This window comes from Equus asinus, chromosome 6 (genome assembly GCF_041296235.1).
Source record: "Equus asinus isolate D_3611 breed Donkey chromosome 6, EquAss-T2T_v2, whole genome shotgun sequence".
NCBI classification, from domain to species: Eukaryota; Metazoa; Chordata; class Mammalia; order Perissodactyla; family Equidae; genus Equus; species Equus asinus.
Window position 1 is genome coordinate 30,394,891 of NC_091795.1, and position 15,733 is coordinate 30,410,623.

General features: G+C 37.7%; 1 protein-coding gene across 2 annotated transcripts in view; it reads right to left on the minus strand.

Moving 5' to 3' along the window:
- The window catches only part of DNAH6 (dynein axonemal heavy chain 6), a 249,681-nt gene that overhangs the window by 27,220 nt on the left and 206,728 nt on the right, over window positions 1–15,733 (minus strand). For both annotated transcript variants that reach the window (XM_070511881.1, XM_014852847.3), the window contains exons 65-68: window positions 9,359–9,519; window positions 5,695–5,783; window positions 4,758–4,904; window positions 3,133–3,271 (exon numbers count right to left, since the gene is read on the minus strand). In XM_070511881.1, the coding sequence (XP_070367982.1) occupies window positions 3,133–3,271; window positions 4,758–4,904; window positions 5,695–5,783; window positions 9,359–9,519 (536 nt within the window). The remainder of the gene's footprint in view (window positions 1–3,132; window positions 3,272–4,757; window positions 4,905–5,694; window positions 5,784–9,358; window positions 9,520–15,733) is intronic.

Genomic DNA, 15,733 nt, shown 5'->3' on the forward strand with positions numbered 1-15,733 from the left:
CCTTTTTTCTCCTATTCTTTGTCTTTAAAAAAAACAGCTTTAATGAGCTATGATTTAAAAATCATAAAATTCACATAAAATTTACATGTATAATTCAGTAGTTTTTAATTTATGAAATTGTGCGATCATCACCACAATCTAATTTTAGAACATTTCTGTCATCCCCCAAAAGAAATCTTGTGCCCATTTGCAGCCACTCCCAATTTCTACCCCCTGTTCCATGCAATCACCAATCTACTTTCTGTTTGTATAGATTTGTTTTTTCTAGAAATTTCATATAAATGGAATCATACAACATATGGTATTTTGTGTCTAGCTTCTTTTACTTAGCATAAAGTTTTTGAGGTTTATCCATGTTGTAGCATGTAACAGTACTGTATTCCTTTTTATGGCTGAATAATATTTCATTGTATGGATATACCACATTTTATTTATCCATTCACCAGCTGATGGACAGTCAGGTAAACTTTTTGGCTATTATGAATAATGTTGTTATGAACATTTGTGTGCAAGTTTTTGTGTGGATGTGTGTTTTCATTTTTCCTGGGTATATACCTAGAAGTGAAATTTCTGGTCTTATGGTAAGTCTATAAAAATTTTCCAAAGCAGCAGCACCATTTTACATTGCAAAGTACGAGGGTTCCAATTTCTCCACATCCTTGTTACTATCGACTCTTGTTACTATCTTTTTTATTGTAGCCATCCTAGTGAGTGTGAAGTAATATCTCATTATGGCTTTAATTTTAATTTTTGTGATGACTAATTGAGCATGTTTTCATGTGCTTACTGGGCATTTGTATGTCTTCTTTAGTGAAATGTCTATTCAAATCTTTTGTCCATTTTTAATTGGATTATTTTTCTTCTTCATGTTGAGTTGTAAGAGTTTTTTATATACTTTGTATATAAGTGCCTTATTGATATATGATTTGCAAATATTTTCTCAGTCTGTGGCTTGGCTTTTTACTTTCTTGATGGTGATTGTTGAAGTATAAAAGTTTTAAATGTTAATGAAGTCCAATTTATTACTTTTTCTTTTATTGCTTGTGCTTATTGCATCATATCAAAGAAGTCATTGCCTAACCCAAGGTCATGAAGATTTACTTCTATGATTTCTTCTAAGAGTTTTATAGTTTTAGCTCTTACATTTAGATATATCACTCATTTTGAATTAATTTTTGTGCATGGTGTGAGATAAGGATCCAAATTCATCCTTTGCAGATGGATATCCAGTTGTTCCAGCATCATTTGTTGAAAAGATTATTCTTCTCCCATTGAATTGTCCTCGCATCTTTGTTGAAAATCAATTGATCATAATATAAGGGCTTATTTCTGGATTATCAATTCTATTCCATTGATTTATACATCTATTATTATGGAAATACCACATTGTCTTAATTATTATAGCTTTGTGTAAGTTTTGAAATTGGGAAATTTAATTCTTCTAATTTTGTTCTTTTTTCCCCTCAAGATTGTTTTTTCTATTTGGGGCCCTTTGTATTTCCATACACATTTTATGGTCAGCTTGCCAATTTCTGCAACAATGCCAGCTGGAATTTTGATAGGGACTGTGTTAAATCTATAGATCAGTCTGGGCATATTGTCATTTTAACAATATTGTGTCTCTCAATCCACGAGCATGTCGTCTCTCCATTTATTTAGATCATCTTTATTTTTTTCAGCAATGCTTTGCAGTTTTCAGTGCACGTCTGCACTTCTTTTGTTAAATTTGTTCCGAAGTAGTTTATTCTCTTTGATGTTATTGTGAAGGAAATTTAAAAAATATTTTCTAATTGTTCATTGCCAATGTAGATAAATGAAGTTAATTTTTGTGTTTTGATCTTATATCCCACAACATTGTTGAACTTGTTTGTTACTTCTAGTTATTATTATTTTTTTTGTGAATTCCTCAGGATTTTCTATATACAAGATCATGTCCTCTGCAAATAAAGACAAGTTCACTTCTTCCGTTCTAATCTGGACACATTTTAGTTCTTTTCCTTGTCTAATTCCCCTGGCTAGAACGTGCAGTACAATGTTGAATAGAAGTAGTGAGAGCAGATCCATCTTTGTCTTGTTCCTTTCTATCCTTTTAAAAACACAATTGGTTCTACAGCAGTAGAGATTGAGGTAACATGAAAGGTGAAGGGTTAGGAGTGGGGGAAGGGAGAGAAAAACTAGGCAGTAGTAAACTCAGGGTAAGTAGAGGGTGCCAGAGAACAATTCTGTCAACAGCACCATTTTGTTAAGCACTCTTGGCCCCACACCAGTGGCTAGAGGCACGAGTATAATTCCAGATTCCAGGCCCACCCTTCCTGGTCCACCCTGGGGACCGGTCCTCATCCATTTTCACTGTTGTTTCGCTGCCCTCTGCTCAAATGTGTTTCAAGTTTTCATTTGCCTTTCAACGTTCTAGATCACCTGATACCTCTCTGCTGTTCCCCATTTCCCTTACTCACCAAGGAGAACCATCCATTCCCTTCTGCCCTTTTTCAGAGGTCTCTCCTTCCCCCGTTTCCCAGTGCAAATCTCTTCTTTGTTACCTGGGCCTACATGGTCAAAGTTTGATCTAATTTTGGTAGTAAGAGCCCATGTGGCCACAGTTAATATTTGCTAAATATTGTAATTCCTGAAATATTTTTTCCTTTTTCACAAGTACACCTGATTCAACGGGTATCTACTGGTCAATCAATGTTCGGATTCTTCTGCATTTAAGAGCACAGGCTCTGGAGGCTAGAGGCTGGGTTTAAATCTTGGCTCCACCACTTGTACACTGTGTGCCTCAGTTTCCTCATTTGTAAAACAGGGATATAATAGTTCTTACCTTATAGGGTTATTGTGAGAATTAAATCTGCTGATTCATGGGAAGCGCTTAAAACAGAGCTTGGCATGTAGTAAGAACTGTATAAGTTTTTGCTATAATTATTTGAGAAAACATCTCCCCCATTTTCTATGTATAAATATTCTCATACTGTTCTTATCATGGTCTTATCTTTACAAATGGAATAGCAGAAATCATCACCACCACCATCAAACCCTGGGAGAGGACACTATCTTTGTATGGGCCAGCTGGGCATAAACCAACAACTGTGTGTGGCACACAGCTGGATGCCCTGGCTGTGTGGGCATACTGACCAGTAATGTAAATCAGCGCATCCCAGGGGATCTTTCCTTCTTGACAGTAAAGGTTGAGGTTCAGTAAAGCACATTCTCTGTCACTGTCATTAAATTCATAGCAGATATTCCAACCAAGAGGGCCAAACTTTTTTCTCTCCTAGAATGGAAAATGAAAACAGTCTTAAATAAAATTTCATAAAATTAATTTTGCATAAAATGTTGAAAACTCAAAGGTTTCTATTGAAGTGGAGCATCTTCATTCTGCAAAATCGGTTAAAATCACGCAGTTCAGCTTCAGCTACGCTTTCACCAAACAGGGCAGGCACCTGTTCCTCCAGTACTGGCCCTGCTGCCATATTTCCAAAAGAGAATTACTGGAAATGTGACAGACCTGTCAAAAGAGCATTTGTTCTTCATGGTAAAATAAAATATTTCCCCATCAAAGTAGGAAAATCCTACCTAGAGTGTTTTGATATAAAAATACTGACACTGATCATCCATCTGGTGGAGAGAGCTACCACCTACTGGGCTAAGGAGTCTGTCCAGCAGCCGGGCTTTTCAGGCATGGCATGCTGTGCTGATTACATACTGACTTCTCTATGGTGACCTTTCTTTTGTAAAACTAGTACACAGAACCATAATCCTTGTTTCCTGACTCCCCATGGTGACAAACTTCCCTCTCTTTGTTTTCTCCCTATCCCACCTTAATTTTTTAATTCTAAACTAATGATTATGCCAGAGGATTGGTCCTGTGTTCCCTCCTCGTGATCTTAAAATTTCTCTAAATCTTAAACCACCTCCTCATCTCAGCTGCTTTTGTGAGCGGAACAAGGCCGTCACACCTGGAGCCTCTAATCCCAGCCTCTCGGATCTCCTCCAGGACCTTGTTTACTTATTTATCTCGTATCTTGCATCTTTAGTCTTTGTTTTTTCTTTACTGATCTTTCTCTGTAGATCACACACATTTGAAAACCAGGCAGCCAGTCTAATCAAGACACCATCTAGAGATACGTAGTCAAAGAGTCAGAATTCAAGTTCAAGGCCACAGTTTGGGCACCAGACCACAGCAGTGAGGTTTGATCAAAGGGAAGGAGAAAGTAGCGCAGAGTTGAAGGTCATCTTTCACGGGACTGGGGGCTCCAGGCACAGGGAGGAAGCTGGTAAGGATGGTAAGCCCACTCAAATAGGAACAATGAGGAGCATTGCAAGAAAAATGAGGACTTGGTGACCTATATAATGTATATGTGTAAAGAAGGAAGAATAAAAATAATCCTGAAATTTTGGTGGTAAGTGATGGAGAGAATGGGACTGCTGACTTCAGAAGTAGAGTCTCAGGGTACGGGGGGAAGCAGATTTTGGGAGTGAGGCATAGCTGAGGAAATCAATGTGACACTTTGGAACTTAACCTGCTGCATTCATCCAGGTGATCGTGTTCTGCAGTCAGATCAGAATATGGCTGGGAGGCGAAGCTGTGAGGTGCTGAGGCAAGGGAAGATCAGAGACTGAATTAAAACGACTTGGGTTCAGACACAGAACGGGGCCTTCAGCATTTCACAGTGCTATTTGTAAGCTTTCATTTAATTCTCTTTATTTTTAACAAAATAGACTGTCTTGTTTCTATTAAAAAGCAGAATTGAGTGTACCTGAATAATTGCATGGAAGAAACAAATGCCAAATATTATTTGTCTCCATTTTCTTCCAAGTATATTTTCTTCAAAAAATGAAGGTGTCATTTCAGTAAATGCTCGTCTGATATTTGCACGTAAGCCTTTCGGAGGCTCGTTGGTTACCTGGATTTAGATGGAACATACACGGCAGAGAGGGTGATTTTATAGATCTGCATTCTTTCTAAGTAACACATACAGACTGAAGGCATTGAGAGGATGGTGAGAACTGATGCCGTGGGGCATTCCTGGCAGGTTTGCACCTGCTCTGTATCTTGCTCAGCCTCAGTCCTGGGAGAAGAGGGCCTAGCGGGGTCCTCAGACCTTGAGTGAGTGAACCATCTGCGCGAGAACCTCACACACTTCCATTTGGTGTCCATTTTTCTAAACACGGGGCAAAAATATGCTCAGGCCTTCTGCATTGGATTTCCCAGTCGTCCCAACATATGGTATCATCCCATACTTTGGCTTGATGACGTAGGGCAGGGAGGAAAGAGGTGGCCCTTATTCCTGAGTAATCACAAGCAGAGGCTTCCCTCATATTGGAAACTTCCAGCACTGAAATCCAGCAGCCTGTAGGCCTTCCTGTCTCTTAAATGCTGAAATATTCTTTAAACTCTGGGAGAGGTTGTGTTCTCATCACTCTGCATCCTTGACATTTTTTTGTAGAGAGGAAGAGGGAAAGAGCTGAATGACCAACAGGACTAGGGCATGCAAGGATGGGCAGTGGCTTGGGAAATTGTTTCCCTGCTGGCTGTCAGTGAAGGGATACTGACTTCCACGCCTCCCCACCCCCCACCCCCCCCTTTGCTGCACAGATTGACACGGTTCCACACAGCCTGAGCTCCCTGGACCCACTTGGTGGACACTCTGAGACCAATCATTTCACATCGTTCCAACCAGGTGCATACATTACCTTGACCGAATTTTGAAGAACTGTAACAGGAAATGTACTACTGGGCATGGAACTTAAAAAAAGTCGGAAGGTGTCCCTGATAACAACATCTGTTTAAAACAGAGAGAAAACAATATAAAAGGAAAATGTTTAACTCTTAGTAACACTTTTTTAAAAGAAATAATTATTATAGGGTAGCAAAAAAAATGCAGAAACTCTTCACACAGGAGAGTTTGGCAGTCTAAACGCTGGCACATTTGAGGAAAGAAATTAGGGACATGTTAATTTTCAGTCTTCATGGAGACATTAAGGGCCTTCCCTCAGAAATGGAGAAAATTTTCAGTAGAAAAAGAGGACAGTTACTGCTAGTGCATTTATGCTCATGAAGTTTTTTTTTTCTTAACCATTCCATTTAAGGCAAATTGCATGAAAATGGTCAGAAAGCCCCATGGAGAAGGAAGGGATTTCTCCCCTCTGCAGAGAAGTTGTAAAGGTGACCAAGGGAGCAAGGATATGGAGAGACCTCACACGTAGCAGCAAGAAATTAAGTTATTACACTTAGTTTCTGAGCTGTGGACAGAGAACCTAAGGAAGAACGAGCTCATTCTAGGTTCAAAAAGTCAAAGCAAAGTTGGAAGAATTATTGTTTCCACCACAGGAAGACACAGACATCATTCAAGGGTGACTTTTTTGGTGCTGGTTTTTAAGTACATATTATGGTGTTGCTCCAATATGCTGGGCTTGCTCCCTCCCTGCGGTTGCTTCTGCTTGGAATGCTCTTCCTTTAGATTCCCTCACTTTCTTCAAGTCTTGGTCATATGTCACCTTCTCCAGGAGGTCTACCCAGACCACACCATTTGAAATTGCTGTCCACCCTTCCTCCCTACCCCCATTCCATCCTGACCTTTCTGATCCTCCTTACTCTCCTTTTAATTTTTTCCAAAGTACCGACCACATTCTATCATACCGTATAAATTACTTACTATGTGGTTTATTTATTGTCTGTCTCCCTCACTAGAATGTAAGCTCTATGTGAGTAGATATCTATGGTTCTTTTGTTCACCGAGATACCCTAAGCATCTAGAACAGTGCATGGTACAAGGTATGTTCTCAAATATTTGTTGAATGAATGACTGAATTAAAGCTGAACTTATGCTGAATTTATGCTTCTTGGTTTATTAATCTAAATTTACGGGCTACATTAAAAAGCCCAAGTTAAAAGTTCTAGTACAATTCTAGAGCAACACTAAAATTGCTGCATGGTAAAAACTATTAGGTATAGAAGTCAAACGTCAACCAAAGTCTTAGGGCTAATAATTTCACTAATCAAAAAACTAAAGAATGAAAAAGGCCAGGTTTAGAGAAGCATTTTTTTTCATACTTTTCATCTTATAATTGCAAAAGCATCAACCATCTTAACTTTCATAGACATCATAGAAATTTAGAGCTGGAATGGAGTCTTAGAAATCAGCTTAGTATGAGACTTCTAGCAGTCATTTTTATAGCTGGGGAAACAGGCCCAGAGAGGAGATGAAATATGCACAGTCAGGAAGTGGTGGGGGCAGAACTCTACCTGGGTCTTAGAATTTCGAGTGGAGAGTTTTTGCTGCTTCTTTCCTTTCTTTTTTTTCATTCACTTTCTTCTTTCAGCTTATTACCTGAATGTATTTTATACTGGTTCAAGTTAAATATCAAAACTCAAATGGTTGTTAATAAATGATCGAAACAAGGGCCAGAAGCTTTAGTGAGCCACAAGCACTTAAAATCCACCAGTGACTTCACCTGCCTTCCACAGCCCATCCAGCCTCCTTGGAGAATTGGCTGAAACCAGCAAACAGCCATTGATGATTAGGTGTTTTTCTTTTTTGCAGTTAGTGATTATAGCTTTTAGCTGTGTAACCCACGCATTGTTAACTGTGCTGTTTAGGCAATATGCTATCTGACTCCCACTACGTTCCTATAGATAAGCGTCTCCCTGGAGCCTGGGTCACCATGGTAATGACTGTTTTTCAGGAATCAGAACCCCTTTGTACAGTTCATGCTGGTTGAGAACACCAGCCTATCAACTGGGCCTGAGCAGATGCCCGATAAGTGACCTTTTGACATCAAGAGGCTAAAAACTCTTGATCATGCTAACGCTGCCATTTTGTGAACATGTGTCCTATGAAGAGGCGTGAAGTCTGACTATGCTTGTGCAGATCATCAATTACCTCACCTCTCCTCACTTCCAATCATCTCTCTCCATACTGCAGACCACCTTGCCCCCTACCCCATAAATGTCCCTGAGTCCCCATTTTCAGCGAAGCAGATTTGAGACTCGTTCTCTCCTTTCCTCACTTGGCTGCCTTGTGACTCAAACCCTCTCTCTGCTGCAATCTCATCGTTTTGGTGATTGGTTTTTTGGGCGACAGGCAAAAATGAACCGGGTTCCGTAACATGACAAATTCTCTTGTCGTGGTCATTGTGAAGCTGAACGACGTCTCCATATTCTGAAGTCTCATGTAGTACCACTGCAGCAAATTGCTTTTTAGAGCCTTCCTTAGCAGTTTTAAAAAAAATTATAATCCTAATCATCAGGGACCCCTGGACAGTAGTGAAGACTTTCTTGTCATTTTTCTTTAATTATTTAAATGGAATAAGTCACAGGCCCAGCCAGAAGCAGGCTGTTTCTTGTTTGCACTGCGAAAGAGCGGAAAGGGTGGAGATTCTGGATTGTAGATGCTAATGACTCTTTATCCTTGTTGGAAGCAGCCGGCAGAAGGCAGGGGCGTGTGTGTGGGTGAGAGGAAGGTGGGGGTGACCAGCAAGTGAGGGGTTTTTAGGCGAAGGCGGTAAGCCCAGGCTTTGGCTTGGTAACCAATGTCAGCTGGCCACTCTGTAAAGGAGCAGCTCTTCACCTTAATAGGCAGCAGTAAATAAAGTCACTTGCAAGACAGGCTGCATAGCTCTCACCTGCCCAGAAAGCTTTCTGTGGTCAGGGCACAAAGGAAGATCCCAGAGAAAGGGCTCTGGATGTCCCAGGTTGATGGTTCTCCCCAATGGCCTCCTGGCAGAGTGGTGAAGTGGGGCCCATGCTGTTTATTACCAATAATACAGTTCCTAAGGTTTCAATTCGTTTTATACTAACATTTAAAAATGAGTCGATTCTAACTTCACTTCTCTCTCTACACCCATTAGTTAGTGGTAGAAACTTTGAATAATGCTGGGCATACCCCTGGAGTATGTGTGGCTGTGAGGCACATGTGAAGGTTAGTTGTTATGTGGGTTACAGAGGATAAAAAGTGGTAAAACACTACTCTAGGGAATTGATGGTAAATTGGACTTTGTTCCTTAACTTCTCTCATTCTATAGTGAAATATTTAATTTGCTTTCTTTGTCCTAAGTCCCTTTTTTGATGTCTTTTTATCATGCCTATGTGTAATCTAGTTTGAATTCAAATGGCTCCCATAGAAGGCAACAGGAAATAGAAATGACCCAGTGGATCACACCCTCAACTTGCAGTCTGAAGACCTGTTTTCGAATCTGGGTTGTATAACTTAACTAAACCTCTCTAGGTCTCACATTTCTCCTCTTTAATATGGGGAAACACAATGTCTGCAATAAAGAATTATTGTAAGGATTGGATTCAACAAGAAAGGCCACATAAAAATGTTGTTATTATGCAAATGCTATGTGTTCAACATACTTGGATCTGTGAAGGTTTTAATTAGCTCTTCCATTGCCAGCATCCAAGAAACAGCAAGATGACAGTTTTGCAGAAATACCCAGTTTCCTGATTTCATTGCATCTTTGATCATTTTTTCAGCAATGGGTCCTTGTCCTTGCCCCAGTGAAATTGATTGCACGCTGAATTGAATAACAACAAAAAATGCTGTTTTATGTTATTTTTAAGCAATGCAATTATTTAGAAATTTAAAGATAGTAGACTCTTGCCTAGATTCTGTACACATTTCAAATCCTCATTCTGATAGAAGTGCAAATATTTTTTTCTTAGTTTTTTGTTTATAAAGACATTTTTACTATAACATACATACAGAAAAGTACAAAAAATATACAGCTCTATGAATTATCACAAATGAACACCTGTGGTTGAGAAGAGAACTTTGCTAACACCATAGAGACATCTCTCCTGTGCCCTTTTCCACTCCAATCATTTTCCCTTCCTCCTTCCTAAAGGTACCCATTATGCTGACTCCAACACTGTGGGTCAGCTTTTAAAAACTTTCAAAAAATTGAAATCCTATATATATATATAAAAGTACACAAATCATTAGTGTATGGCTTAATGGATCCTCCCAAAGTGAATGTACACATGTACCACCACACCAGACAAAAAAAAGAACATTACCAGCATCCTCCCAATCAGTGTCCTTTCTCATTCTCAAAGGCAACAACTATTTTGAATTCTAACACCATAGATTAATTTTGCTTGTTTATGAATTTTATATAAATGGAATCATATAGTATATATATTTTTTGTATTTTGTCTGTTTCAATCAACATTTTCTTTAGATTAATTCATATAATCGTCTGTCACTGTAGTTCATTCATTTTCATTGCTGTATAATATTCTGCTGTATGATTATGCCACAATTTATTAATCCATTCTGCTCTTGAAGGACATTTGGCTTATTTCCAGTTCTTGGCTATTACATACAATAAACATTCTCACCCATGTCTTTTGGTATACATGTGCACTCCATTTTGTTGTGTATATTCTAAGGAATGGAACTGCTGTTTGACAATGTGTAATTTTTTTATAAAATCGAACTGTTTTCCAAAGTGATGCCATCATTCCACACTTCTCCCAGTAGTAGATGAGAGTACTTGTTTCTCAATACCCTTGCTAACACCTGGTGGATGTATAATGGCATCTCACTGAGGTTTTAAATTGTGTCCCCTTTTCATAGGTTTATTTACTGGCCATTTGGCTATTTCCTTTTATATCTCTCTTCCCTCCCTTTTTTTTTTTCTATTGGGTCACTTGTTTTTTATTTCTCTCCTCCCTCCCTTTTTTTCTTTCTATTGGGTCACCTGTTTTTTCCTCATTTCTTTCTAACAGTTCTTTGTATTGGATATAAACCCTGTATTATCTTTTTACTCTCTCTATAGTCTTGCCTTTTCCAGAATATCAAATAATTGGAATCATACAGTATGTAGCCTTTTCATATTGCCTTCTTTCACTTAGTAATAGACATTTAAGGTTTATCCATGTCTTTTCATGGCCTGATAGCTCATTTCTTTTTAGTGCTGAAGAATATTCCATTGTTTGGATATGTCACACTTTGGACTGGAGGACATCTTGGTTGCAATTTGGCAATTATGAATAAAGCTTCTATAAACATTCGTGTGCACTTTTTTGTAGTACACAAGTTTTCAACTCCTTAGTAAGTAACAAGGAGTGTGATTGCTGGATTGTGTGGTAAGGTAAGAGTATGTTTAGTTTTGTAAGAAAACACCAAACTATTTTCCAAAGTGCCTATACCATTTTGCATTCCCACCAGCAATGAATGAGAGTTCCTGTTGCTAGTATGCATTAATACAGTCTGTTTGTATGTCCAGTAACCTTGATAAATCCATTTTTAAAATTTTAAGATACCTTTATCAGAGTAAAAGAATGTCCTATTCTGGTTTTCTCTTTCTAAGAAATGATTTCCAGATTCTTAGTTTACTAGGATTTTTTTCCCCATGATTGCATGTTGAGTTTTAACAAATACTTTTTCTCTATCTATTGAAATAATAGTTTTCTTCTTTATTTAAAGGATTTTGCTTGCTTATTCTTTTAATGTGGTGAATTACATTAATTTATTTTCAATATTTTAACCATCTTTGCATTCCTGGAGTAAACCTGGGATTGTGGGAAGGTTTTTTATTAATGAATTTAATTAAAAAATTATTGGACTATTTAGATATTCTAATTATCCTTCCCAATATTTTTAAGTTGTGTTTTTTGAGGAATTTTTATATTTCAATAAAATTTTCAAATTCATTAGCAAAGTTTAAAAAAAATTTATGCCATGAGCATTTTACTGTCTGCTGAGCTATAGTGATGTTAGCTTATTCGTTCATGACACAAGTGTTTGCATCTGTCTCAGCAGTTTCAACAGGGATTCATGTTTTATTAAACTGTTCAAAAAACCCACTTCTGGTCTTTTGAATCTTGTCTACTGAATGTATATTTTCTATGTCATTAATTTCTGCTCTTAGCTTATTATTTTTCCCTTCTAGTAGAGTTTAATCATTCAATTTTAGATTGCCTTGTGTCTAATAGATGCATTTAAGCCTATGCATTTCCCTCTAATCCTGGCTTTAGGTGCATCTCACAAGTTTTGATATGTTACATTTTCACCATTACTCTGCTTCATATATTTTTAAATTTCCATTTCAATTTCTTCTTTGTCTGAAAATGGCTTAATCTCAGTTTCATTTTTAAAAGAATTTTGACAGGAGTAAAATTCTACGTAGACAGTAATTTGTCTTCAGTACTTTGAATATGCATCTTCTGGCTTTCATTGTTTCTGCGGAGAAATCAGTCAGCAGCATACTTGTATCTTTGAAGGTAATCTGTTTTTAATATTCTCTTTGTCTTTGTTTTTTCTGCAATTTACTGTAATGGGTCCAGGCAGAATTTTTTGGGTTTAGTATGCTTGGTATTTTGTAAGCTTTGTTTAATCTGTGGATTGAAGTCTTTTGTAAGTTTTGGGAAATTCTCAGCCATTGTTTATTGAAATATTACTCTGCGCTCTCTTCTCCTCTGAGACTCAAATTACACCTTATAAGATCTTGTTACTCTCTCTGGCTCTTACTCTCTTGTCTGTCTTTTCTCTTGTTTAGTCTCTGCATACTTTTCACGTATGAAATTGATGTATTGAATTCTTAATTTCAGTTGTATGTTTCAATGCTAGAATTTTATTTTTAAATAATTCCACTCCTCTGCCAGTTTTCTCAATCTTTCATTTCTATGAACATTTTAATGTTGTTATTTTAAAACCAATCTCATGTGTCCATTATGAGGATACCATGTCCTCTGTTCCTACTGTGTATTGGTTTTCTTGTTTTTTAAACATTTATTTTTCTTACTGGTCTTATGCCTTTTGATGAATCTCTTTAGAGTGGCAGCCCAAAGTAAGAGGGGTTTAACAGCTTCCTCCACTGTTCAATTGGCTCTGGCCTCCAGTTTTGTCCCTTTAATCAATCAAAAGTTCTGCTCAGCCTCTCAGTCTCTCTGCTTCCTCCTCTGAGGCCTCTCCCTGAGTGCAAGGCGCAGTGTTCTGGTGTTCTTCTTCTCTCCCTTTTTTTTTTTATTTCCAAGGCAGATTAGCCCTGAGCTAATATCCACCACCATCCTACTCTTTTTGCTGAGGAAGATTGGCCCTGAGCTAACATCTGTGCCAATCTTCCTCTATTTTTTGTATGTGGGATGCTACCACAGCATCCCACTTGATAAGCGGTGTGTAGGTCCGTGCCCAGGATCTGAACCAGTGAACCCTGGGCCACTGAAGTGGAGCGTGCAAACTTAACCACTGCACCACCGGGCTGGCCCTCTTCTTCTCTTGCATATTCTCCACTACTTTATTCATTCTTCAAATGTCTAGAGTTTCTAGTTGTTCTTAGCCTGAGTTCTTAGTCTGATATTTCTGGAACCAGAAGTCCTTGAATATGCAAACATTTATTGCTAAGTGCCTGGTTACTGCATCCCACTGGTTTTTGATATGTAATTTTTTTTTCCTCATCTACTTCCACTTATTGGAAAATTTCTATTATGATTTCCCTTTAACAGACAAGTTGTTCAGAAGGGCATTTTTTTTTGTTTTCCAAATATTAAAAAAATTAACTTTTAAGATTGATTCCTAAGATTTACTGTGGTCAGAGAATAAGTTTTTCTTCTTTTTGAAATATGTGCCTTTATTAGCACATGGTTAATTCTTATAAATGTTCCATGTGTACTTGAAAATCTTACATTTTTTTCTGTTTGTTGAGTGTAAAGATCAAAGTTGTTAATTTCACTATTAACTTCATTGTCTGAATATTTTATATGCTTACCAATTTTGCAACTTTTCTGGGATTCATAATAGTTTCTATTAGAGATGTGTTGAAAATTTCCACATTAATATTGATTTATCAATTTCTCTGTGTATCAGTTTCTCCAGTTTTTGCTTTATATATTTCAAGCTTCATTGGTTGTGTACAATTTTATAATTGGTGTTTCTTGTTTGTGGGTTTTTCTGTATATCATATAGTTTCTCTATTCACCTGTAATATATTTTTTCTCCTCAAACTCTGTTTTGTGATATGCATTGGAACTGTTAACAGCTTTTTATGGGGTTACTATTTGCGTACTTTTTTTTTTTTTTGAGGAAGATTCATCCTAAGCTAACATCTGCTGTCAATCTTCCTCTTTTTGCTGAGGAAGACTGGCTCTGAGCTAACATCCTTGCTCATCTTCCTCTACTTTATATGTGGGACACCTACCACAGCATGGCTTGACAACCAGTGCCATGTCCGTACCCAGGATCCAAACCAGTGAACCCTGGGCTGCCAAAGCAGAACTTGTGAACTTAACCGCTGTGCCACTGGGCCGGCCCCTGCATACTTTTTAATATCGTTTGCATCTCTTTTTTTGCAACTTCTTGTGCTGTTTTTGTATTGTATATGCATTTTCTAAGTAGCATATAGCTGAATGTTGTTTTTAAAATCCAATTTGAGACGGGGCTGGCCCTGTGGCCGAGTGCTTAAGTTTGCGCGCTCTGATTTGATGGCCCAGGGTTTCTCTGGTTCGGATCCTGGGCATGGACATGGCACTGCTCATCAGGCCATGTGGAGGCGGCGTCCCACATGCCACAAATAGAAGGACCCACAACTAAAATATACAACTATGTACTGGGGGGATTTGGGGAGAAAAAGCAGGAAAAAAAAAAGAAGATTGGCAACAGTTGTTAGCTCACGTGCCAATCTTTAAAAACAAACAAACAAACAAAATCCAATTTGAGGGCCAGCCTCGGTGGCCTAGTGGTTAATTCAGTATACTCTACTTCAGTGGCCTGGGTTCAATTCCCGGGCATGGCCCTACACCGCTCTGTTAGCAGCCATGCTGTGCTGGTGGCCCGCATACTAAAAAATAGAGCAAGTTGGCATGGATGTTAGCCCAAGGAGAATCCTCCTCAGCAAAAGAAAAAAAAAATCCAATTTGATCATCTTTATTTTTTCACAAGTGAGATATTTACAATTATTTAGGTATTTGGATTAATTTCTACTCTTTGGTTTGACTTTGTGGTTTACTGTGTTTTATCTTTGAATTTCTTTATTTTTCTTCTTCTTTCCTATCTAATGTTGAATTAGAATATTGCACTACATATTCTATTATCCCTCTGCTGGTTTGGAAGCTATAGATTATACATTATTATAGTGTTTTCTCTTAAAATTTCAAATATCCATTCAACCAAAACTTTTCCTAAGGCAATACAGAGTTATCCTGTGCTTGTTTTTTCCTCCTGAATACAATAAGAATTTAGGACACATTAACTACCTATTAACATACTTCCCCATTTTCTGATTGTTATTTTGAATTCTTTTATCTTTAATAATTACTATGAAATATTTAAGATATACAAAAGTCATAATGTTAATATGATGAATATCCACATACCCACAACGCATCTTTAAGAAATAATACGTTAGCTACATGATCTGAGCCTGCGGCATGCCCCTCTCAGTTCAGGTCTCTCTCATTACCCAAACTTCGCTCCCCAAGGTCACTGCTATCCTGGATTTGGTATAATTTTCCTACCTTTCTTTACAGTGTTATTGCAAAAATATGAATTCCTGAACAATATATAATATATATATATTTAAAAATTTTACACAGTTTCTCATACTTCTCCAATATTATGTAGTTTTTCTGCAACTTTTTTTGGTTGATGTCAGTTTGTGTGATCCATCCATATTGATGTACATAGTTCTAGTTTATTCACTTTCAAGGCTGTAGTGTATTGTATTCAGTTTTGTGACTATACCACAATTTATATAATCATTTTTCTAGATGGACATTTTGGTTGTTTCC